Genomic DNA, 26,150 nt, shown 5'->3' with positions numbered 1-26,150 from the left:
AAACCTTGACTCGGCACAGTTCTACACCATCTGATCAAAAAAAATACCGGTTCAAATGGCTCTGAGTACTATGGGACTTAACATCTGAGGTCATCAGTCCCCTAGAACTTAGAACTACTTAAACCTAACTAAACTAAGGACACCACACATCCATGCCCGAGGCAGGATTCGAACCTGAGACCGTAGCGGTCGCGCGGTTCCAGCCTGTAGCGCCTAGAACCGCTCGGCCACCCCGGTCGGCCCCATCTGATTACAATTATCCGGACACCCCTCCGTAATGCGGAACTGACTGCTGGATGTCAGGTGGATGCGAGTGTATAAAAGGAGGTGGAGAATATCGTGTTGTCAGCAGAGAAACAATGACACACGAATGGATTAGTCAGAAGATCTCTGTTACTCCGAGCGTGGACTAGTCGTTGGATGTTGCCTGAGCAGATCCATTGGAGAGTCCATTGGAGACACTGAACGCTTCTCCAGTTGCCCAAGTCGAGTGTCGTTGACGTCATTAAAAAGTGGAAACGTGACGGTAGAGCCACAACTGAACCATACCAGGCAGATCTACTGAACTGACGGACAGGAACGGTCGAGCATTGCGGAGGATGTAAAAAATCGCACGAACTCAGAGCACACAATTATCGAGCAGCTCCTCAGAAGCGAAAAATTTCTGTAGTTATTGCTAACCAACGCTTGTGGAGGTGCAAACAGCGATGCCACTGGGCAGTGTACGAGTGGAAACGAGTGCTTGAATCACTTTGTACCCTGTAGCAAACGGATGAAAGAGGATTTTAGTTTGAGAAATGCGTGGAGAATGTTACCTGTCTGCGCCGACAGTGGAGTGCGGAGAAAGTGGCGTATTGGAGTATTGTTAGGGTGTGATGCCCGTATTGTGCTTAAGGAAACACTAGATGGGAAGGATATGAACATAGGCTGACAAGAAAAAAATCGCAACACCAACAAATTATGTAGTGTAATGAAATTTTTGTAGTACACTTGTCTAGGTAGTATATGTAAGAGATTAATACTGCAAGATTGCAGGGTAATCTAAGCACGAGATAAGCCATTCTAAATGTGAAATTCTGGAGCATTAATAACCGGTGTAACTGCCACAATGTTGAATGCAAGCATGGAAACTTGTATGCATTGCGTTGTACTGATGCTGCACGTCAGATTGTGGAATGGAGTTCCATGCCTGCTGCACTTGATCGTTCAATACCAGGATGTTAATGCTGTTAGTAGATGTCGCTGGAGTTGTCGTCTGATGTTGTTCCACATGTGCACTATTGGAAACAGATCTACTGGTCGAGTAGACCAAGATAGCATGTCGACACTCTGCAGAGCGTGTTGAGTTTCAACGGCGGAATGTACGTGAGGATTATCTTGTCGGGAAACACACTCTGGAACGCTGTTCTTGAATGGCAGCACAACAGGCCAAATCACCAAAGTAATCTACAAATTTGCAGTCAGTGTGCTTGGGATAACGACTGTCATACGAAATCGCACCCCAGACCATAACTCCAAGTGTAGATCGAGTGATCTAGCACGCAGACAGGCTGGTTGCACGCACTTAACACGCCTCCTCCTATCCAACACACGGCCATCACTGGCACCAAGGCGGAACTGGCTTTCACCAGAAAACACAACATACCTCAGTCTGCCCTGCAATGAGCTCTCGCTTGATACCAATGAAGTTGCAAATGGCAGAGGTCTGTGGTCAGTGGAACGCACGCTACAAGGCGTCTGGCCCGGGGCTGTTCTTGAAGTAATTAATGTGTCGTGGTGCCAACTGCTGCTCAGTTTGCTGCTGTATGTGCAGTACGATGCGCCAGAGCCAAACCCCGAAGACGTTGGTCTTCCCTCCCGGTAGTGCCACGTGGCCGTCCGAAGTCCGGTCTTCACGCGACCGTACATTCTCGCAATCATCGCTGGCAGTAATCATGCACAGTGGCTACATTCTTTCCAAGTCTTTCTACAGTATCGCAGAGGCAACATTCAGCTTATCGCAGCCCTATTATACGACCCTGTTCAATTTAAGTGAGGTGATGATATAGGCGTCTTTATCGCCTTAAAGGCATCCCTGACTGCAATCAACTCACATTCAATCTGAAAGGTAACTAAGTCTCACGACCTTTACAGCGTGTAATTAAAGCAAACTCGAATTGCATGCTCACAGTGACGCTACTAGCGGCGCACTTATGCGAATAGCTCGAAATTTGAGTAGCCATCGTTTTTCAGATGTAGAAACACGACTACCAGTTTTCGTGTATGTCGCAGGACACCTTCGTGTTGCAGTATTTTTTCGTCGGTGTATTTTATAGCATCGTGTACTTCATAGAGTAGAAGAACAGTTAGCAGACGAGCAATGTCTCAGCATGACCTTATAATAAAGGTGCTGCTGTGATGCAATAGATTGTGGACAATAACATTCCTGAAATGGATTAGTCTGCACAGAGGTCCGACCTGAACACAATGGAACACTTTTTCGTCGACATCCATTACTTCAAACTGCAGCGTCCTAGAGCACAACGTCCTCTAGTTTCGGGCTAGCATTCCTCCACATACATTCAGACACCTGACTGTAAGTGTCTCCACACAGTTTCAGGCCACGTAAAGGTGCGTGGTGGACACGCACGGGTACTTTTGAACACATACCGAATATCCGCCACAATGGCAGCTGCATTCCAGGGAATGCGATTTCAAGAACTTATGGTGGTACTATTTTGGAACGTGTTTACCTTCAGCGCTACATCTTGAGTGAGTGGCCCTTTACTGTGTTGGGGAATACCTGATTGGGGCTCCCACCAGCCAGAGATTATACTGTGGTCACGTTTCAGGGCGACAGCGGCGGCGCGCTGGTGGTCGGCTCACAGGGAAGCTACACGCAGATTGGGATCGTCAGCTGGGGTTCGGGCAATGGCTGTGCGAGCGGAGACCCGGCCGGCTTCACCAGGGTCACCTACTTCCTCGACTGGATCTCAAGTACCGCCGGCATCGCCATTCCGTAAAGGCAGCACATTCATCACCAGCTATTTCCAAATTCCTCGACAGAAGAAACTGTGAACAATACAGAGCCCCAAATAAATAATTCAGTATATGAAGTGTCTTATTTATTAATATATTGATCCTTAATTAACCAGAGTGTGAATGCGTCAATTACACACACAGTTCATCTGTAAACTTCTTTATGAGTTACATTATTTCAGTTCCATGTACGAAACATATAGATAACGGCACTTCAGAAGGCAGCCATGTTGTTTTGAAGCCGCAAATTATGCCAAAAAAAAGTCCTTACGCTATTCGTCATTACCAATCACACACAGCTTATCTTGGAAGCAGGCAGAAGCAACTCGATTGTAATACTTGCCTTGTAGTTTCGTAAATGACGTACGTACTGTGTAACTGTTTTGTTTGTTGCTGTTGTACGAGGGCATTTCGAAAAGTAAAGATACAATAGATCGCAGTACATAAATAGAAAATTTATTTAGAAAACGTCAGTTACATCTTATTAACCGGATTATTTGTTATTTTTTGACATAATCACCCCCGTTATCCAAACATTTGTTAAGTCGGTGCACAAGCTGTCGCTTGCTGTCAGAACCACATTTCAACTTCATCTTTGATCTCTTCATCGTCGTGGAATGATTTTCCACCAGGATGTGACTTCAGGTAACGGAAGACATGGAAGCCGGTGGGCGCAAGGTTCGGGCTGTATGGCGGATGGTCCAATATGTCCCATTTGAATTGTTTGAGTAGTGCTTTGGTTACGAGCGCTGTGTGAGGCCGAGCGTAATCATGAAGCAAGCGCTCTGCACTTGTCAGCATTTCCCTGCATTTGTTTTGAATTGCCCTTCGAAGACGTTTCAAAGTCTGGCAATATGCAGCGGCATTAATTGTCGTTCCAGGAGGCATAATTTCCAACACAAGAATGCCTTGTCTGTCCCAAAAAACAGAAGCCATGACTTTCTTCGCTGAAATCGACGTTTTGCATTTCTTGGCTTTTGGTGAATTCGAAGGGTGCCTTTGCGTTGATTGTTGCTTGGATTAAGGTGTATGGTGATAAACCCACGTCTCGTCACCTGTCACAATGTGATCAAGGAACTCGTCACCTGCTTCACCGTAGCGTGTGAGGAAGTCGAGTGCAAAGCCCATCCTTTTCTTTTTGTGTTCTTCCATTAAAAGTTTTGGAACCCAGTGGGCACACAATTTCTTGTACTCTAACTTGACAGTCACAACGTCATAAAGAGTTGTCATTGACACACCAGGTATCATCTGATGCTATTCTTTCAATGTGAGACGTCTATTCGCACGAATTGCTTCCTCCATTCTCCGAAGAAGGTTATCAGATATCACAGATGGCCAACCTGTTCTTTGTTCGTCATGAACATTGGTCCTACCTTCAGAGAAATGACGACACCATTTCGTTACATTTCGTCGATTCATAATGTTCCCATAAACAGAAACAATTTCTTTGTGAATATCCGCTGGTCGCTGACCTTTTGCATGAAGAAAACGTATGACGGAGCGCACTTCGCATTTGGCGGGATTCTGAATCGGCGCAGCCATTTTAAACACCACCTATTCCAACCAGAAGCAACGTTCAACTGCAAAAACGACCGCGAGGAGAAAGCTAACGGTTCAAGGTTAACACCAGTGTTGCCAACTTGCTCGCCAAAACTCTTGTGTTCCTCTGGCGTACAGTGTATCTTTACTTTCCGAAATACCCTCGTATATGTAAACTGTCTCCCTCTTCTTTAACTTTCGTGCGTGTTTTTTGTTTTAAGGTAGACCTGAACAATGTTTATGAAAACGCTTTTTGATAAAAAGTGTCGTCAAATCCGTCTGAATCTGTATAAGATTATTACAAATAACTTTTAACAAAATTCATTGTAAAACTTAAGTCCTTAAGTCTGTGTGCTAAATAAATTATACTATGAAGTTCTATACTGTGCAGTGTAGACTGCTTCAGTGTGTGACGTCACTGTGCTTGTCTTAGAGTCAACACACGAAACAAACAGAATAAATATTCTACGTAAAATTAAAAAATCAAAATTTGAAAGCATAAATATCCGAAATACTTTTATTAAAATACCCTGTGTATTTACGTAAGCATACTGGTTAAATAAATAGTCGGAAACAGTGGGCTTAGGGATGTTTAGGAGTGTGGAAATCTCGCCTACAGCCCTATGACACAAGTGACACGCAGTCACCTGACCACATTCGAAGTTCCTGAGTTCCACACTGCGCCCCATTCTGCTCTCTCACGATGTCTAATGACTACTGAAGTCGCTGATATGGAGTACCTGGCAGTAGGTGGCAGCACAATGCACCTATTATGAAAAACGTATGTTTTTGGGGGTGTCCGGATACTTTTGATCACATAGTGTATGTGTAAGTAGAAACGTGCGGTCTTGTAAACGTCTTAATATTTTTTATCACATGACTCGACATTAGCTGACAAAAGTGAAGTGAACTATTTCATATTATAAGCATATGAAATACTATTCAGCACTTCTGCAGAGTTCATTGATTACGATATTTAAAATGAACACCAGTCACGATGCTTATGAGTGTTTGAGTATAAATTAAAAAAGTTGCAGAAAAGTAAACAAACGCAGTAATAAATTGATCTGAGATTATTAGTTCGCAGAATGTTTGCACGCTCGATGCACATCTCCCTACCACGTTTCAGGCAAATTGGCTGACCACATTTACTCCACTTACGCCACTGCTTATATGCCCTTTTCCTTCTTTCTGACGCAGGACACTTGATACACGTCTTGCTCTTTTCCATTCTGTCAGTTGGTATACCTCTAACATGTCGTCATCAAATAATTCTGCTGTATTCGAGATTTGGTAGGCGCTTGTACCAAAATTCGATTTTTGCTTTTAGTCCAAGTATTCCTCCTTTAAAAATATTCTCTTGAGGCGTTGTTGTTGCTCTAATGGACTTTTAACGTACCCACTTGAGACTGTCTTTGTGATGAAAGACTGTGTTTGCTGTGAATAGTTTCTGTGGTACAGGGCACAAGTGGCTCTGCTTCCAGTGGAGCATTTTCTTCACTAGTTTCACACACTGTTTCATGGTGACCACCAGCTACCACAAAATTAAGTCGGCATCAGCTCTTAGAAAATCGCTCCGTGGTATAGCTAAAAACTAATGAATTCATACATAAAACAAAAAGCTGTGAAACAAAAATTCTGAAAAATTTTTTGGTAGGGATGACACAGAAGATTACCTTCAGTGGAGAGTCATCGTGAGATTCAGAAGTAACTTCACGTGTGGCCCAGCGAAGTGTGTTGGTGTCCCTGATGTTCATGTTGTATAATAATGACCTTGCGGACAATATTAATAGTAACGTCAGAGTTTTTGTGGATGATGCAGCTATCTGTAATGAATTACTATACCACAGAGTCTGCATAGATATTCAATCGTATATTCATAAGATTTAAAAGTTGTGCAAAGATTGGCAACTTGCTGTAACGAACTGAAATGAGTAGCTGCAGACTTCAAAAAACGAGAAAATCTTCAAGGAGTCACTGTTGGAATCAGTCAACTCATACAAATACCTGGTTGTAACACTTCGTAGGGATGTGAAATGGAGCGATCACATAGGCTCAGTCGTGGATAAAGTAGGTGGTAGACTTTGTTTTATTGATAGAATACTCAGCAAAAGCAATTAGTCTACAAACATAATTGCTTAAAGATCACTCGTCCGACCCATTCTAGTATACTGCACAGGTGAGTCACACCCATACTAAATACGACTAACAGGGGATGTCGAACGTGTACAGAGGAGGGCAGCACGAATGGTTACCGGTTTGTTTGGCGCGTGGGAGAGTGTCACAGAAATGCTGAAGAAAATGGACAAGGAGACTCTTTAAGACAAACGTAAACTTTCCCTAGAATGCCTGCCTACAAATTTTCAGGAACCATTTTTGAATGATGAGTCTAAGAATATATTGCAAACCCCTTTGTATCGCTCACATAGGGATCATGAGGACAAGATTAGATTAATACAGCACGCTGTAGTGTAACGACGTAAGTTTTGTATAAATGATTTTCTTTTGACATATGACCATGTGCAGACTTCGTCACCTACGTCAGTTACAAAACACTTCGAAATTATTTAAATTATTTTTAAAATTGTCTCTGAATGGTTCTTGAACGAAACTGTAATTAAAAGATCATCATTTGAGTCGTATGCACAGAATTACGTCACTCAGTCCTATTGGTTTGCGCAAACTTTTTCCAATTTAGATGTCGTTTGTTTCATCTCATAAATTATAATAATGCAAGTTATCTGCTTTAATAAATATTAGAACCACATTGAATAAACTTTCAAGATTCAAACTCGCGATGAACGTTGTCAAAATTAATAATCTCGTCAAATAAATTCGTAATTCATTAAGATAATTCTTCATAAATAAATTCTCGGAACACGTATTTAAACTTTAGTAGCATCCACTAGTTTATTATCTTCCTACATATAGACGTGAACCTGAGCCTTGACAAGATAGGACTGAACATTTACAACATGATTAACTTTCTATGACGTCATTGTTGTAGAAACATTACAAATTCTTATTTTTTCAGTTTTTAGAAGCACGACGCAACAACTCGGTTTCAGGATCTTCTGTTGTTCTCTGACTGTCGACCCGCGACGTATCGTGGCCAGCAATCTTCTCTCTGGCCCCGGCAGTGAAAATTCTGTCTCCGTTCGTTGCGCCGCCCTCTCCGTACATGAAACATAAAAAATAAATACAAAACTTTAGATAATTCACAACAATTACAAAGATTACAAAAATACATAAACAAAACACTAAATTAAATTTATATTCACCTGCAAACAGGGCTGACACTGGTGGGTGGGTGACGCTTCAATTTCGCGTCCCACTACATACCCCACCCACAAGCTCAGTTTGTCAGGTTTTAACCGAAAATAAAACTTCTTCTATATACACTATTTAACTGTTAATATTATGCATTTTTCTCACATTTTCCGTAATCTAAAGTCCTTGCTCTTAGATAAATTCAATCTTTTTCAAACAATATTGTTGTGACTATTTGTCATTTGCTTTTAATGGTGCTATTATGGTTATTCACAACCGAATATATGGAGGTTACTCCTTTTCATTTAATAGTTGCTGGTAAATAATAATTTAGTACGTTCTTTAACGTTGTTACATTAGGACAGAGCGTTTAAATTGTGATAGGTTAGTTTTAGTTTTATTCATTTACTAGAGTTATTCTTTCCAAAATGTATATTACTAATAATTTTCTCACAATAACTAATAGTGCTATTTACTTTACGTCGTTCTTTTCCCTAATGCTTTATTTATACCTGAGGTCAAGAAGAAATCAAGCAAAACTTTCTTTAGAATCTCGGCGCGGCTTTCTTTACCTTCGGACACTTTGTTGGGTAATGGAAATTTATTTAGGAGAAACAAGCGAGAGAGCCCCATTTGGTGTGTTCCATATTAACACTATTACAAATCTCTATTAAAGGCACTCTGCTATGTTCTCGTGAGCCATATAGCTCTGGACGCCCATGGTCCCTAAAATTATTGACCATCCCCTTTGGTTCCTACTATCTGAGTAAATATAAAATATACAAAATTCCTTCTGTCCTAATAACATAATTTCTTCCATATAAATCCCCTTTTAGTTATCTTTCCCTTTTTGAAGTACCGGTAGATTATTCTAGAACACTTGTTTAAACTTCCTGTCATTTCTTTAAAATAACTCGTAATTATCACGAATATCTTCACATGAATAAACTATGAACGCTCATCCATATGTAACATATACTAAATATTAACTTATTTAGGAATGAAGGTTTTCATTTGAGCGACACTATATAATCCTTTAATTACACCTGATGAAGGTTCCATAAGAAGTACCAATTTGGGATGTACAATCTTATGTACAACATATGGACCTTCAAAGATAAAGAAGAATTTTCTACATTCCTTATTGATCTTCGAACTTTTAGGATGAGATCGTACTAACACAAGGCCTCCCTTTTCTCGTTCGGATGGACAATTCGTACAATAACATTTTCCTTTCCTTTGCATAATATGGTAACCTACTACTTAGGACTCGTATTAGACGACTTTCAATAATTGGATCTTCAATTAATTTAGCACGGTTTAAATGCCATTCGAAATAATTCCTATAACCTCTCCACCGTTTAGAATAAGGAGGAGGGTCTAACAACTCTAAAGTTAAGTGTTGTTGTTTTCCTCTTGACCAATAATTTTGTTTAAACTGCTTAACAAAATCATCCCAGTCCCTCAATTCAGTTCTATGCAGTACTGCCCATTCCGCAGCTTCTGCTACTAAATGTCCTATTACAAATTGAATCCGTTTTTCATTACTCCATTTAGGAGATAATGAAGTTTCAAAAGCTTTTATAAAGATTATAGAGTGAAGTTCGCCTCCTGGTTTGAATACAGGAAATCGACTTGCTACATTTGAATTTGTCGTTATATCATCCCAACATTCTGCGAGAGACATAGTTGGATTTTGTTTAGATTGCAGAGACGGAGTTGCATCAGATTGGCTTGCGTGATTTCTTTATTTGTATTGTTGTCGTCCGAGCTAGCAAACACGATGCGACTGTTGTATCTGATTACGTTATTACTTCTACTACTTGAAATGTTTTCATTATTATCTAATTCCGATAACCGTTTAGTAATTTCCTGTATTCGCATTTCTGTATTGGATACGCGGTTAACTAATATCGATTCTTCACTGTGTTCACGATGTGAACGCTCTGTACCTTCGTCAATGTTATTATCTTTGGAAGTCTTAAGGTTACTGCATATTTCGGTAATTAAAAATTTCATGTTTTCTATTTCAGTATGATCTTTTTCTACTCGATGGGTTAATATCTCTAATTTTACATTATCTATTGAAGAAATCTCTACAGGTTTGGTAGAAACCTCTTTAATAGATTCTAATAATTCTCTACGAACAGTTTCTGTTTGCATAGAAAATTCATCTTGTAACTTATCGTTATTTTCCTCTATTTCATTTACAACTAAGACATTGACATTATCTAGTCTCTTGGTTAAGTCAGTAATATCATTTCGCATGCGAGCTTTTTCCTCACGCGATTCCTGGATATGTTCTTCTAACCTTTTACAATTATCAGCAATCTCATTACTAAGTCCTACTACTTTTTCCTGCATTTCAACTTTAGAAGCCTCTATTTTATCACTTAATTCTCGACTGGTTTCATTAAGATGTTCCTGTAACCTGTCTGTCGATTTTGTTAGCTCCCCTTTAAGTTCCTCTTTTACTCTAGCCGTAGATTCTTCGTTAGACTGTTTTAATTCCTGTTTTAATCTAGCAGTAGATTCTTCGTTAGACTGTTTTAATTCCTCTTTTAATCTAGCAGTAGATTCTTCGTTAGACTGTTTTAATTCCTGTTTTAGTTCCTGTTTGAATCTAGCAGTAGATTCTTCGTTAGATTGTTTTAATTTAGCGATCGCCCTAAAAAGGGATCTCATGCTCCTATCGGACACAGATTGCTCTTCGTCTGACATTTCACTTCCCGACATTATTGTAAGATATTAACTAGTTACCCACGCAGACTTGTAATCAACAATCCTATTAAAAGCACACTCCCTATGTAAAACACTCCACTTCCAAATTAAAACAGACTCACCGGACACTAATATTGTAATTTGTAGTTCTCGGTGATCAGTGTGCTGCTATGGGCTGCAGAAATAACAGCCGTCGATGCAGCCGCTGAGATGCTGCGACCCCGCTTCCGCAACCGGCAGGACGCTGAGTCGAACACCGGAGACGTCACTGGCTGCAACCACGCCCGACCCCACCGTAGACAGGCGAAGCCCTCAGCAACACCTCTAATACCAGCCGGAGGAACGCCCCCCACCTGACGTACTGGGCCTGTTATTTTAGGGAGGAAAAGGTTGTCGGGGTTTGCAGCGTTCAGCTGCTGCCCAACAGATGCGCCTTCTCGTAGAATAACTGCGTGACCGTACTGCTTGGCTGCGCTCCGTCAGTTGCCCACACCAGCGAAGTCGCCGCTGGCTGGTGAAGGCTCCACGAAGACTCTCGTTGACTTCCGAAGGACTCTTGATGTTTTAGCTGTTTCGTACTTGTGTGACTTAGTTGCACACAAGTCCTGTTTATAAGGTCGCCACGGTGTAGTGTAACGATGTAAGTTTTGAATAAATGATTTTCTTTTGACATATGACCATGTGCAGACTTCGTCACCTACGTCAGTTACAAAACACTTCGAAATTATTTAAATTATTTTTAAAATTGTCTCTGAATGGTTGTTGAACGAAACTGAAATTAAAACATCATCATTTGAGTCGTATCCACAGAATTACGTCACTCAGTCCAATTGGTCTGCGCAAACTTTTTCCAATTTAGATGTCGTTTGTTTCTTCTCAGAAATTATATTAATGCAAGTTATCTGCTTTAATAAGTATTAGAACCACATTGAATAAACTTTCAAGACTCAGACTCGCGATGAACGTTGTCAAAATTAATAATCTTGTCAAATAAATTCGTAATTCATTAAGATAATTCTTCATAAATAAATTCTCGGAACACGTATTTAAACTTTAGTAGCATCCGCTAGTTTATTATCATCCTACATATAGACGTGAACCTGAGCCTCGACAAGATAGGACTAAACATTTACAACATGATTAACTTTCTATGACTTCAATGTTGTAGAAACATTACAAATTCTTATTTTTTCAGTTTTTAGAAGCACGACGCAACAACTCGGTTTCAGGATCTTCTGTTGCTCTCTGACTGTCGACCCGCGACGTATAGTGGCCAGCAATTTTCTCTCTGGCCCCGGCAGTGAAGATGCTGTCTCCGTTCGTTGCGCCGCCCTCTCCGTACATGAAACATAAAAAATAAATACAAAACTTTAGATAATTCACAACAATTACACAGATTACAAAAATACATAAACAAAACACTAAATTAAATTTATATTCACCTGCAAAGAGGGCTGACACTGGTGGGTGGGTGACGCTTCAATTTCGCGTCCCACTACATACCCCACCCACAAGCTCAGTTTGTCAGGTTTTCACCGAAAATAAAACTTCTTCTATATATAATATTTAACTGTTAATATTATACATTGGTTTGCAGAGTGTTGATATATATGTAGATGGAGATTTAGGATACTGTCTTGCTGTCTTCGTTCAACAATGCCTAAGCGCTACCGATCAAGCGCCAGGAAACGAACTAGGTGTCGCTATTCGGGTTTCGGTAGGAAAGGTTGCGTGCAGCTGAGTGGCACGATAACTGGTTTGCAGATGTTATGATATGTGTTTGCAAGTGTTTTCGTCGATTAATAGATCAGTAGTGAGTAAGTATTCCGTTTATTCGTGCGTGTAATAAATTACATATAAAATCAGCGGACAAATCAGTATCGTCATTCTACAAGAAGTATCAGTTAATGAGAAACATTACTACAGGGTATCCCAAAAATAATGACACAATTTTAAATAGAATTATTTATTGGGAAGATGGGCTTAACACAAACAAATTGCATACTAAATTACTCATAAAAGTCAGAAGTTTATAAAAATCCATCATAAATGATCAATATGTCTTCCATTGGCAGTACGGACGACATCTAGTCGATAGCCGAATTCAATCCAAACTGAGCATAAGGTGTCTTCTGTCACTGAAGCTACAGCAGCTGATATTCTGGTTTTTAGTTCATCAATGTCACGAGGTAGGGGAGGAACGTCAACACAATCTTTAACATATCCCGACAGGAAGAAATCACATGGCGTTAAGCCAGGGGACCTAGGAGGCCAAGAGTGTAAAGCCTGGTCACTCGGTCCTGTAAGCCCTATCCAATGTTGAGGCACGTTGGCATTGAGGAAACTACGCACGTTATTGTCCCAGTGCGGTGGTGCTCCATCTTGCTGATCGATGAAATTGTCAGAGTCAAGTTGTGGGAATAACCAGTTCCGCAGCATTGCAAGATATGATGATCCTGTTACGATTTCTTCCTCAAAAAGTTGGGTCGATAAACCTTGCTTCGCGAAACAGGACAAAAAACATTTACTTTGCGCGAGACTGGCTGCACGCTCTAGGTCAGTGCTCGTAGTGACATCTAGCCGAGTTTTTCTTAAACTCTAGAGCATGCCGATTACATCTAGCGCCGTTTCAGTTAACTTGTGATATTTGTCTCAATATTATTACAAGTTAAAATCGGGTCATGCTTTTAAGGACACCCTGTATTTATATGGTTAGAAACGTTATCGTGGACTGTCATAGAGTGCGTATATTAATCTGCAAAAGCAATCCAGCGGTGACAAAACTCATTGTGAACGTGCACTAACTTCAAATGTTAATTCGAACTTGGTTGGCTCCACACAAACTTACGAAATGTGTTACTTGCGAAACCAGTAAATGAAGGAAAATGGTGTGTACCGTTATCCTCTGAAAGCATCACTTTTCCACTTCACTATGCAGCCACAGTTACAGTATGTGCTGAAGAACCGTCCGTGGTGGCCGAGCGGTTCTAGGCGCTACAGTCAGGAACCGCGTGACCGCTACGGTCGCAGGTACGAATCCTGCCTCGGGCATGGATGTGTGTGATGTCTTTAGGTTTAAGTAGTTCTAAGTTCTAGGGGACTGATGACCTCAGAAGTTAAGTCCCATAGTGCTGAGAGCCATCTGAACCATTTTTTTGCGCTGTAAATGGTTTCCATGTGCCTCAACGTATGCGTGTATGTGCCGTAGCATGTTCTGTCTCACACGTTATCTTCGGCCAGGCTGCATCTGAACAGTCCCAGGCAGCATGAATACGCTACTCCACTGTATCCACATCTGAAATGGGCTCTGCATACAGAATTCTTCTGAGATGGCCCGATAACCAGAAATCGCACGGGTTGTGATACGGTGAATAAGCAGGCCATGGGTGGACCCCCTCGCCCTATCCATCGGCCAGTGAAGACATGACTGAGATGAGTCCAGGCGTTAACGGCGAAGTGGGTTGGACCACCACCATGCAGCAGTTCCACATCCCTTCGAATCATCAATGGCACTGCTTTCAGCAGGAGAGGCAAAGTCACCCGCCAGGAACACCGATAGTTCCGGCCTGTTAGGAGACTTGGAAGAAAGTCTGCTCCCAAAATACGATCGCCAGTCATCTCGGTCCACACATTCCGGCTGCACTGATGCTGATTCACTGTCACCATACCATGGGAGTTGTGCATACTATCCCACGGATGACCGTTATGAAAGTTGAAGATACCTCTCCGCATAAAGGAGGCCTCATCTGTGACTAGGATGGATGACACTAATCCAGGAATCGTTGTTGCCTGGTGAAGAAACCAGTGACGAAACTGCTTCCCATGTGGAAATTCTGTCGCTAGTAAATTCTGTACACGCTGTAAGTGATAAGGGTAGTAACAACTATCACGAACAGTGTTCCACACGGTCGTTTGGATTGATCTGCACTGGTGGACCAACTGCCTGGTACTGACAAGGCGGTCGCACGTCCACAATGTTAATCCATTTTCCTAGAAGTCTGGTGTCCGAACTTTTCGGGTATGTCCTTCATGATTTCCTGATTCCTGAAACGACCCTATCTCAGACGAACGGCGAAACACTAGTGCGAACATGAATACTTTCGTTGTTGTCAGTGAGGATAGATCTCCTGATACAATCTTGCTGCCCGCCGCCCGCTGCCATTTGCCTTTCCGTAAATAAACACCAAGTTGGCAAGCTCTCGATTAGAATAGGGAGCCCTTGTGTGTGACGCTATATCACATCCACAAGGTGAATCAGAAAGAGAAGTGAACGGGACACAGCGCTAGGTAGCTAGCGGAGTATATATGTAGATGTAAAACATTGCTAATTACTAAGCAGGAAAGGGCGCTAGGGCATGACGAATGAGGAACAGTACTGCCCTCTAGAAGGAAACCGTGCATACTATAACTGCGGGTGCATGGCACAGCGCATATTAGACCGCAGTCTGTGTAACAAAGTATGATTGAATAAATGGTCTCTAGCATGGAAACTATGCATTTCCAGTCGTAAGTTCATTAGACCTTTTTTGTTCCGTAACCTTTCATCGATCAACCCCTAGAATTTGTGGAAAAAATCACCCCGTATATTAAACATGGAAAGCTGAAAATTGGTATGTAGCCTCAGTTTCATGTAAAGACATTAAATATGTGACATCAATGAGCTACCTCTATTAGTTTTCAAGTTATTTACTAAAAAGCAAACTTGGAACGTAAGAGAGGTTGGTGACGGGTAGATTAGTTACCTTTTGCATTTGTAATAGAAAGTTCTAAGTACAGCAGTCGATTACATTCATGCAATAATACAGCTGTACCAAGGTTCAAGACTGTATTGTAAATAACAATGGTAACAAGGATCGTTAAACGGGCAGTTCAGAGGTCATGTTCTATTACCGTTTCCATCCAAAAAATTCTAGCCGGCAATGCTGCCGAACAACAGCTTTTTCAGTAACTAGGGCAAACGTAGGTCTATTTACATAAATATTAAGAAGATTGTAAATTGTTAAATGATAGAGCTATTAACTAATGTGTCCGAGAAAGGGGCATTTAGATAATGCTGCCTGTGTCTAGGGTGGTTAATAGCAGATGTTCCATTTGGTGGTCCGCTGCGTGTGAACTTTTGCAGATTATATACATTAAGAAGTTAAATCTAAACTTTTATTTATAATCAAGATTCTTGATCCTTCATAGTAAATAGCTAGTAGGACCATTTTCTTTCGCTGAGATCAAAGAGTAATGTGGAATTCCTGAGTGGAAATTATGGTCAGTAAGTTTTCCATCGATTTGTAGCTGCACCAAAAACAATCTAAAGCTCTTGTACATGGCGAAGTTTGGTGGAAAGCTGACACAGTCTTTTCATTATAACATAATGAAGTAATGATCATTTAGTTATGACGCACATCCCCACAATCCATTACTCAATTCCGATCGCCACACTCAACTGCTGAAATGAAGCAAGAGTAAAAACTATAGGGGAAGGGAGACTGCAACATCTCTCATCGATTGGAAATATCAGGTCATACACTGAGGTGGTGAAAGTCGTGGGATACCTCGCAGTATCGTGTCGGACCTCCTTTTGCTGGCGTAGTGCAACAAATCGACGTGGCGTGGTCTCGACAACTCCCCTACGGAAATACTGAGCCATGCTGACTCTGTATCCTTCCACAATTGCATATGTGTTGCCAGTGCAAGGTTTTGGGCACGGACTGACCTCTCAATTATGTTCCACGAATGTTCGATGGGAGACATGTCGGTCGATCCGGGTGGCCACATCATTCGCTAGAACTACCCAGAATGTTCTTCAAACCAACGGCGAACAACTGTAGCCCGGTGACATGGCGTATTGTCATCCATAAAAATTCCATCGTTGTTTGGCTGCAGATGGTTTCCAAGTAGTCAAACATAATCTTTCCCAGTCAATGATCGGTTCGGTTGGACCGGAAGACCCGTTCCATTCCACGCAAACACAGCCCACACCATTGTGGAGCCACCACCACCAGCTTGCACATAGCCTTGTTGACAACTAGGGTCCATAGCTCTGAGGGGTTTGCACCACACTCATACCCTACCATCAACTCTTACCAACTGAAATTGGAACTCATCTGATCACACCACGGTTTCCCAGTGGTGTAGGGTCAAACCAATATCGTGACGAGCCCAAGAGATACGCTGCATGCGATGTCGTGCTGTTAGCAAAGGCCCTCACGTCGGACATCTGCTGCCATAGCCCATTAACGCAAATTTCGCCGCTCTGCCCTAAAGGATACGTTCCTCTTACGTGCCACATTAATTTTTGTGGTTATTTCACACAGTTTTCCTTGTCTGCTAGCTCCGATAACTCTACGCAAACACCGCTGCTCTCGGTCGTTAATTGATGGCCGTCGGCCACTGGATTGTACGTGGTGAGAGGTAATGTCTGAAATTTGGTATTCTCGGCACACTCTTGAGGCTGTGGATCTCGGAATATTGAATTCCCAAATGCGTCTAGCTACAACTACCATTCCGAGGTTAAAGTCAGTTAATTCCTGTCGTACGTGTATTATCACGTCGGAAACCTTTTGACATGAATCACCTGTGTACAAATAACAGTTCCACCAATGCCTATACCTTGTGTACGCGATACCGCCGCCATCTGTACAGGCGCGTATCGCTATCCCACGACTTCTGTCGCCTCAGTGTACATCGCCGACAGAGCGGCATGCCACCACTCGCCAGTCACCATGAGACATGGACTCTCTAGCACAGATTTCAAGCAGCAAGGACTGATGGACCAGTATATGTACTCCCGATGTTAGTAAAGCCTTCGGGCTTATTTATCAAGATGTTCACTTGCGTAAGTTAAATACATATAGAATAGAGCCCAACGAAAAGGGTTGACCTGCATATACCTTGACGGGCGCCAATAGGTCACAGAAGTAAAATGCAAAGACAGTGAAACACAGAATTTCTAGATATATAATAATGAGAAAAAAAAGTGTGGTGGTCCATAAGTGTCACTTCTGATGTCAGGCATTTTTACTATGTGTAATATAGTTGTGCGAAAATCTAACTGACGGAACCAAGGTACTATTTGCAGTTGACACTAATTATCAAATTAGATCAAACAGTGAAGGAAATCTGCAGGAGATTTCAGCTCGGTAAAGCATAGTTTAGCTGAGAACCAACGGGCTCATCACAAAATTTGAAAAAAAATACGACACTTAACTTCCGCACCACATAAAACCTCCATCCCGCAGATCCTGTTATCGTTGAGGAAGAAATTGCCTCAAATGTGAGTGCATATAATTTAACACGATTTGCGGTGGGAGATGCAGCTTAACAATCCAGGTGGAAAGCTCAATAAATTTAGGTACGGTGTTAGAAATATCATTGAAAGTACAAGCTGCTCGTCACTAGTGAAAATATACGGTGGCAGTGAACAGTCGCAACTGATGTGCGGAAATATTACTTTGATGATTCCTACAATTAAAAAAAATCTCTTCATATTATAACCTGTCGTTGAGAACAAATGGCACATCAACAACACGTTAACATTAGTGCTACGAAACTGATGTAGGTACCATAAGTCGTTTTTGGTTCTGAGCATGAAAGATATCAAATTAATATCAAATTAATTCTAAGCTGAGAGTGTAAGAGTAACATTTATCATTTATCGAAAGAAACTGTCGAAATATTAACAGGCTTTTCAGTCGTATTATTTCTCAGAAATTCACACACTTGTCACATCAAAATGAAATTAATTTATTGTCAAATGGGGTTATGTAGTTTGCTGGGCAGTTGTGAGTTACTAGAATTTCAAGCTGAGCTGCTGTATTGATTTAATTGCGTTTTTACTTTCCCTGTAATACATTTTTCAATTCATCTAACCAACAATGTCTTAAATTCTGACTGTAAACACGATCTGTCACAAAGCAAAAGAAGTGGTCCAACTACAACATTCATATTTCCTTACTTACTACACAAATATGCAATAAAAAATGGGGGTTCCTATTAAAAAAACGCAGTTGGTATTCGTTTGACATATGGCAGTGCCATCTAGTGGGCCAACCATAGCACCATCAGATTTCCCCCTTCAAGCTAGACAAGTTTCGTTCTTTGTAGTTCTTTCGTTTGATGCTTATTTCGTGAGATATTTGGCCCGATCACTATCTGTTCTAAGAGTTGTTTGCTTGCTCTCGTGTTTCGCCAGATATCTGCAGTTTCGTTTTTTACAACGTCTAACCGGAGTGAGCCCAACAAATGCTGCCCATCACGTCTCTCATACGACGCCCAGCTTCGACGGAATGCGTCGGCTTTTTTAAACTGGAATTGTACGTGTTCATTCGATAGTGCGCTACTAGATTAGTCTAGTGCAATATTCGTTTTACCGGTTAAGTATTAACAGGAACAGTTCTACACGAAGAATAGCCAGTACTGCAGCAGCAACTGAGCAGCGCGCTTCTGTGTGGCCGTAGTAATCAGCGCCGGCCAGGGCGGTGCAGTTGCTTCTAGAGTACTGGGTGTTCTTTGTGTAGAACTGTTGCTGTTAATACTTACCGGTAAAACGAATATAGCACTGGACTAATGCAGTAGCGCACTATCGAATGAGCACGTAAAATTTCAGTTTAAAAATCGCTTTGTTTGTCACTGGAAACAAGCCGACGCTTTCCGTCATCACTGGACGTTACATGAAATGCGTACTTGGCAGCACTTTTTTGGGCTGACTCCAGCTGCACCTTGAAGATACAAAATGGCAAATATCTCCCGAAACAGCAGAGAAAGTGCTCCAGAGGCTCTTAGGAGAGACAGCCTATACATACAGTTTCGTGTGTAACGTTGGAGGTTGCATGTGGCTGTTCGCAGGTGATGCTATTGCTCACGTGAAGACTGAAATGCCGGAAAACGGTAGCAGATATCATAAAGACTCTCGGGGGACCGACAACCGGTGCACAGACTGGCCGTTGATCGTGGACGTAAATAAAAGTAACGTGTTGTGCGCAAAGAGGAGAATCGCGCAAACGAAGTAGACACTTGGCGCAGTGCCTGATGGGAGCAACTGTAAATGGGAAATGACGTTACGGTGGCTCCCATCAGGCACCGCACCGAGTGTCACCTTTGTATGCGTGTGTGCAGTTACTGTACCATAACGTTGTTGACGATAAACCACTGGAACAGTATCAACTGTAAACAGTGTCCTGTTCCACCCCTTAGCTCTTGCATGCTAATAGATTTCAAACTATATATTTCTTAGTTTTTTTCTTCTTGTTTTTCCAGAAGATGCGGAGTTACATTACAAAAACCTATATACAGCAATGGGATGTCAGATTAATGGAAATGTCAGATTCAGCAACTTCATCTTCTGAAATGGAATTTTTAGAACCATCTAAGGAGTTTGTTGACGTAACCAAATCTGTGGTGGAAAGATATGTTCTTAAATTTAAGAATAATCCTGACTACAGGCCTAACTAATCAGATGGGAAATTTAAAAATGTGTTCACTGTAGACTGCAGAACTGGTCACAAAAGCTGGCAACAGCCAGCAGAGCGGTGTGATGACCACATGGCCCTCCAGATCTGCATCCTGTGATGCCTACGACTGGGCTGTCGGTCGGTACTGTTGAGCCTTCCGAATTCTGTTCGGACGGAATTTAGCTTTTAGTTCACTGGAGAAGAAATGTCTTATTAACAGATTCTCGTTATACGAATGAACTACAGAATGTTGTTGCAAACTCAGAAAAGAAAGAAAGAATATGCATAAAAGGACAAAAATTCCAGTACTGAGAAATCAGCTACAAAGAACTCTTTGAGAAAATTAGAGCTTAATGAGCAAGCTGAACACAAAAACGTGTATAGTGCAGACTAAATGACGTATTAACACATTCTCGTCACGAGAATAAAGCACGGAAAAGAAATAAAGAGGGCAAAATGAGGTCAAAAATACCAGGACAGGGAAGTCCGACGAGAAAAAACGTTTGAGACAGTTACAGCTCGTAATTTCGACGTTTATGCAGTATTTTCGACGTTTACGATACAATTTAACAAAAAATTTCCTTATCCCACTCTGCCCTGTAAGTGCAGCCTGTCGTTACATATCTGGTCTTTTTTTAAATTAAACTTTATTCGAACTGGCATGAACAATTCCCAAATTTCATTCAAAATAATGAATTCCAGTATTAACGTAGGAAAAATTAAATAAAAGAACGATAAGAGCCAACTGAAAAGAGTATTACACGCAAAGTAACAACGGGCTCTATTCACAGAGTTTCTAATGAACGTCCCTTTTGTTTCACAACTACTACATAAACCCCACGCACGTACTGTTAACGTCTTTAGCATCTGGGAGTCTTAAGCATCTGAGGATCTTTAGAATTTGGGGGTCTTTAGAATCTGAGAGTCTTTGTGTTCGAGATTTTAGTGTCCGAGCTTCTAGCATTTGAGTCATGAGTATTCGTGTCTCTTACGTTCATGTGCCACTGTGTGAGATAGCTAACACTATTGGAAGCCACGATAATTAAAAGTAAACGACTGTTTGTCATATCGAAGGAGCTGTGTTAATAAAAGCCAAGTTAAGGAAAAACTACAGTCTGCTACGTTTTCGAACAGAGAATCAAGAGAATTGATTCCTGTATTGGATTGTCTCTGGACAACAATAATAATAATAATAGTTTATTCTACATTAATATTAAGGAGAATAAAATTCAATGTATAAAACATCGTGCTTTGTTAAATGAAATCTGTGTCTTTCGTAGGAATTAATTCGGTGTACATCTGCTAAGCTAATCAAAGACATCAGTTCATCTGGAAACGCGAATCGGCCGCCTAATAACTGTTAATGTGCATTTTTGGTGGCAACGGCTAAACAACATAGCTAGACGACAGTAACAATTAGAATCTAAGTTTATTAACGAAAGAGACTTTAAAAGATTTGTGCAACCCCGAATATAGATTCCAGTTGGTTCAAAAAGCGGACGTTACCAACAAATATTGACTGCAATAACAGATAGCATTGTGTCTCTTCGCTTTCACGTATCTCGATGAAGTGAAGAACACTGGCTGGGCATAGAAAATCGACATTCACTTCCACTGATAGTGGAAGGGCCAGTAGGTAGCAATGGGAGACGTCACAAATACTAGGTTCTTCAATACGGACTTAAGTATTTCAAAGTATTATCTCAATCGCAGATATTTCTATTTTTCCTAACATTAATTAAATATTTCTTTCATTTAATATCCATACTGAATACGTCAGTTCAAAGGTAGCTAGTAAAATTTCATTTTAGATACTACACACAAGATAAATATTGGTTCAAATGGCTCTGTGCACTATGGGACTTATCATCTGAGGTCATCAGTCCCCTACAACTTAGAACGACTTAAACCTAACTAACCCAAGGACATCACACACATCCATGCCCGAGACAGGGTTCGAACCTGCGACCGTAGCGGTCGCGCGGTTTCAGGCTGTAGCGCCTAGAGGCGCTCAGCCACACCGGCTGGCAGTTAAATATTCACTCTATGTCTGTTACTGGAATATGTCCTCCTGCCTCAATCGTTTTCGTCTGACCCATTAAATAATCGTCAATATACTTTTAACTTCTTAAATGTAGGCTTCTTATTTGATTGTCAGATTATCTATTCATCCGACACGATAGATTGCTCTTAACGTATCTATTCCACATCCTTCTGTAAAGTACTTATCGATCCTTGTAAAGGAGCACGTTTACTATTTGCTGAATTTAAGTCCAGTCTCAGTTTCTCGAGTTCCTTAGCCAGTCTATCTTCTCTTTCCTTAGTTTGATCCTCTAACGATTCAATCGCTTGTTTGATTTTCCCCTTAAATTCTGGGTCTTTCTGATTCCTTTCTTCCCTGTATTCTTGGTCTTTTTGATCCCGTTGACGATTAGCTTCTAATATTTTTTCCTAGAATTTAATTAAAAAGTCAAACAATACACCCACACCCACTTCATTTGTAGGTTTAACCATTCTACTAGGTCCTACAGTTGTGTTGGAATTGTGTGAACAATATATTTCGTGTGTGACGGCGCAAAGTGCACTGTGTAAAATAGACCTCTTTGGCATTGTCTAACACTCTTTGTGTGCGCTAATTATTCTGTTGTGTTCGCTGTAAATTCTTATTTGTTCTTGAATGTGCAAATATAATTATTAGTAAAATGTCCTTTTTTTCTCCTTAATACTTATTCAGCTGCGCAAATTCCAATAGGTTATGGGCCCAGGCTGCATTTGGAATAAGTATATCAATAAAATAGTAGGGAGAAAGTATTGGAAAAGTTCCAATTTACGTGAAGTTCGAGTTATCCTTACAAGACGATCGCAATTTTTTTTCCGCATTATTTTTCGGTGTTCTTTACGGCAATAAAAAGCAAGTTACCGTTAAGAATGAGTGCGGCACAAATTCCAATAAGTTATGGGCCCAGAGAGAAGGACCAATAACAAAAGTAAGGCTCTCTCATGTTTTTATTCTTTTGGTGGGATGAGTAATCGTGATATGGAATGGATTTTAGACTCAGGTGCATCTGTGAATATTGTTAAAGATAAATCACTTCTTTATGACATCAAAGATGAGACTCATATGGCAATATCTACTGTTGATGGCAACAAGCTCCAGTGTCACCTGGCTGGGAAACTAGATCTACATGTAAGTGTAAATGGTGAATCAGATATGGTTACAGCACACAATGTTCATTATGTGAAAAATGTGGCAACTAAGCTGCTGTCTGTAGGGGAAATTGTCAAGAAAGGAAATACAGTCACTTTTGACATGCAGTCTGCAAGAGTAATCAGTGAAAGTGGTGAAGTTATAGCTACAGCAAGTAACGAAAGGGGCATTTTTAAGTTGGATACCATTGACAGTAAACATAAAAATGTTAGTGATTCAGTATATTCAGCAGAAAGTTTTTTATGGCACCGGAGGCTTGGACATCTAAATAGAAAGAGTATATCCATAATAAAGGATATGGTAAAGGGAATACAGAATTTTAGTGTGTCCAAGGATCCTTGTGAGACATGTATAAAGGGAAAACAAGCAAGGTTACCCTTCAAGACTAGTAAGAGTAAATCCATATCTTTGAGGAATATTGCAATATGGTTGAAAGGTGGACGGGAAAGAAGATCAAGATCATCAGGTCTGATAATGGGAGAGAATATATTAACCAGAAACTGAAGAAACTTCTAGCAGAAAAGGGAATCAGGCATCAAACTACCATAAGGTACAGCCCATCTCAAAATGGGGTTGCTGAGAGGGCTAATAGCATCATTGTTGAGAAAGAAAGGAGCATGATGACTGACGCTGAATTATCCAAAGATTTTTGGGCAGAGGCAGTGTCAACAGCTGTACATTTGAACAATAGATCACCTACAAAAGCATTAAAGAATAGAACCTCTTATGAGATACGGATAGGAAAGAAACCTGATCTAAGCAATATAAGGGTTTTTGGGTGTGATGCAATGGCACATATTCCAAAACAGCTAAGAGGAAAATGGGATCCGAAAGCTAAAAAGTATATTTTTGTAGGCTATTGTGAAAATTCAAAGGGCTACCGATTAATGGATCTATTGACTAAAAAGATTGTCATAAGTAGAGATGTAATATTCTTTGAAAATAGAAAGGACTCAAAAGAGAGCAAAACCACTAAGTCAACTGCACCTAGTTCAGAAGGTGAAACCTTGTGTGAGGAAATACAAAGTGAAGAAGAGGAAGACGACAGCCAAGGACAAATGGATACAATTTATGACGACAATGAGTTAGAGGATGAAAAAAATGAAGAAAACAATGTAAGGCGTTCTTCTCGTGTACCAAAACCGAAGGAATATCCGGATTTTGAGATGTACACAGCACAGTCTTTTAATGATGAGCCAAGAACAGCAGAAGAAGCAATGAGTGGCCCAAACTCTCAAGAATGTAAAGAAGCGATGAAGAGAGAATTAGAATCTTTATGCTTGATAGGTTCCCGGGATTTACGCCGGATAATATTGTAGAAACCGCACAATATTTCAGCGAGACAACTGCCCGCCATCTTCAGGTGCTACTGTCGCGTCGCTGAGAAGCGCGCCAATTTATATGCTGGCTTTCTAGAACAGCGCAGGCGCCAGCGGGGCATAACGTCATCGAAGACCAATCGTAGACAGCGTCGAATACCAGAGCCCTCTGCTGGAGAAACGGGTCGCGGTCTGCGGAAGCGCGCCGCGGCGCGGGAAAATGCGGCAGGGAGCGCCAACACCTCGCGCGCGCGATTTAAGCATCTGCGCTAAGGCTTCCCATCTGCGTTGACTCGGTGCGGTTGCTAATCTGTGGCTGACGATTCCTTAGTGCCGCCAAGGCTGGCTCCCAGGCTTTACTCAGGTGAAACCCCTTGTCTCTGTTTATTAGGTCACTGCTTATACGTATTTCGAGCGCCTCTTTGATGATGGAGTCCCAGTATGTGGAAGCATGCGGTTTCTACAATATTATCCGGCGTAAATCCCGGGAACCTATCAATCAGATGCAGCGCCGGGAAAGCCTCAAACAGCACATCTGGTACCTCTACGGGGAGGAGATGGTTAACGCAGTACGTGAGTTCGATAAACTCCGCAACAAAAGGGAGAGACTGTTGTGCTCTCTCGCGTTCTTACTGAGATGTCGGGACCAGCAAACTACACCAACTTTCGCCAAGTTTACCCATTATGTGGACACTGCGGAGGCCAGGAGAATTAAACAACGAGCAAGCAGGGCACTGGTGAGAGAAAGAATCCGTTATACTAGACGAGTATTAGACCAAGTCTCCAGAAGCCTGCTCTCACTTCACCTGAAGATCTCGTCGGGTCTGTCAGCGGATTCCTGGGAGTGGGTGGACAGCTCTACTTGGGCGTTTTCGGACTGGGTGCGGCAGCAAATCACAGCGCGTCAGACTTCTAAGTTCCAACGCCTTACACACCGGTCATTGCAAGAAGAGAAATTTAGCAGACGGACTGTGTTTAATCTCACAGATAAACCACTGAGTGACGCTGCAATGTCAGTGTTAGAAAAGGGACTTAATTTTGCGCCTACTCCCAAGACCTTGCCCATCAAGGAGTTCATCAGTGCCGTGGAACAAGGTGTTTTAAAACTTCCGAATGATGCTGCTGAAGAAATAAGGCGAGAGGCTTGCAGATCAATAACCAGGATGCCTGCACCCAAGCAGAACGTCACCATTGAAGAAAGAAGAGCGCTCCGTTCTTTAAAAGAAGACAATGATATAGTAATTTTACCAGCTGACAAGGGTAACGCCACTGTTCTTATGCCTACTACATCTTATTTTGGCAAGATGATGGACCTACTACAGGATACAGCGTATCGTCGACTCCAGAAAGATCCGGCGGATGCCGTACAACGGAGGACATCCGCTCTCCTCAAATCCAGCCAACTTCCTGACCATCTGAAGAAGAGTTTAAGAGAACGAGCGCCAGTTCCGCCACGACTTTATGGCCTGCCTAAGATACATAAGGAGAATGTTCCGCTTCGCCCTATCGTTAGTAATATAGGTGCCCCAACATACCATCTAGCTAAACATCTGGCTTCTCTTCTGAGTCCCATGGTGGGGAAATGTGAACACCATATTCGAAACTCAGAAGATTTTATACAGCGAATGAAGA

The 26,150-nt window shown here is 41.5% G+C and overlaps 2 protein-coding genes across 5 annotated transcripts in view; both read left to right on the top strand.

The window, feature by feature from the left end:
- The window catches only part of LOC126236700 (brachyurin-like), a 245,556-nt gene extending 242,465 nt beyond the window's left edge, over positions 1-3,091 (top strand). For all 3 annotated transcript variants that reach the window (XM_049946219.1, XM_049946218.1, XM_049946216.1), the window contains exon 7: positions 2,832-3,091. In XM_049946219.1, coding sequence (XP_049802176.1) covers positions 2,832-3,002 — 171 coding nt within the window. In that variant the 3' untranslated portion in view covers positions 3,003-3,091. The remainder of the gene's footprint in view (positions 1-2,831) is intronic.
- Positions 1-26,150, top strand: part of LOC126236699 (brachyurin-like) — a 484,625-nt gene that overhangs the window by 45,639 nt on the left and 412,836 nt on the right. The window lies entirely within an intron of this gene.

The sequence above is a fragment of the Schistocerca nitens genome, chromosome 2 (genome assembly GCF_023898315.1).
Source record: "Schistocerca nitens isolate TAMUIC-IGC-003100 chromosome 2, iqSchNite1.1, whole genome shotgun sequence".
Lineage (NCBI taxonomy): Eukaryota > Metazoa > Arthropoda > Insecta > Orthoptera > Acrididae > Schistocerca > Schistocerca nitens.
Note: the sequence above shows the minus strand (reverse complement) of the source record. Positions and strands in the feature narration are given on the sequence as shown.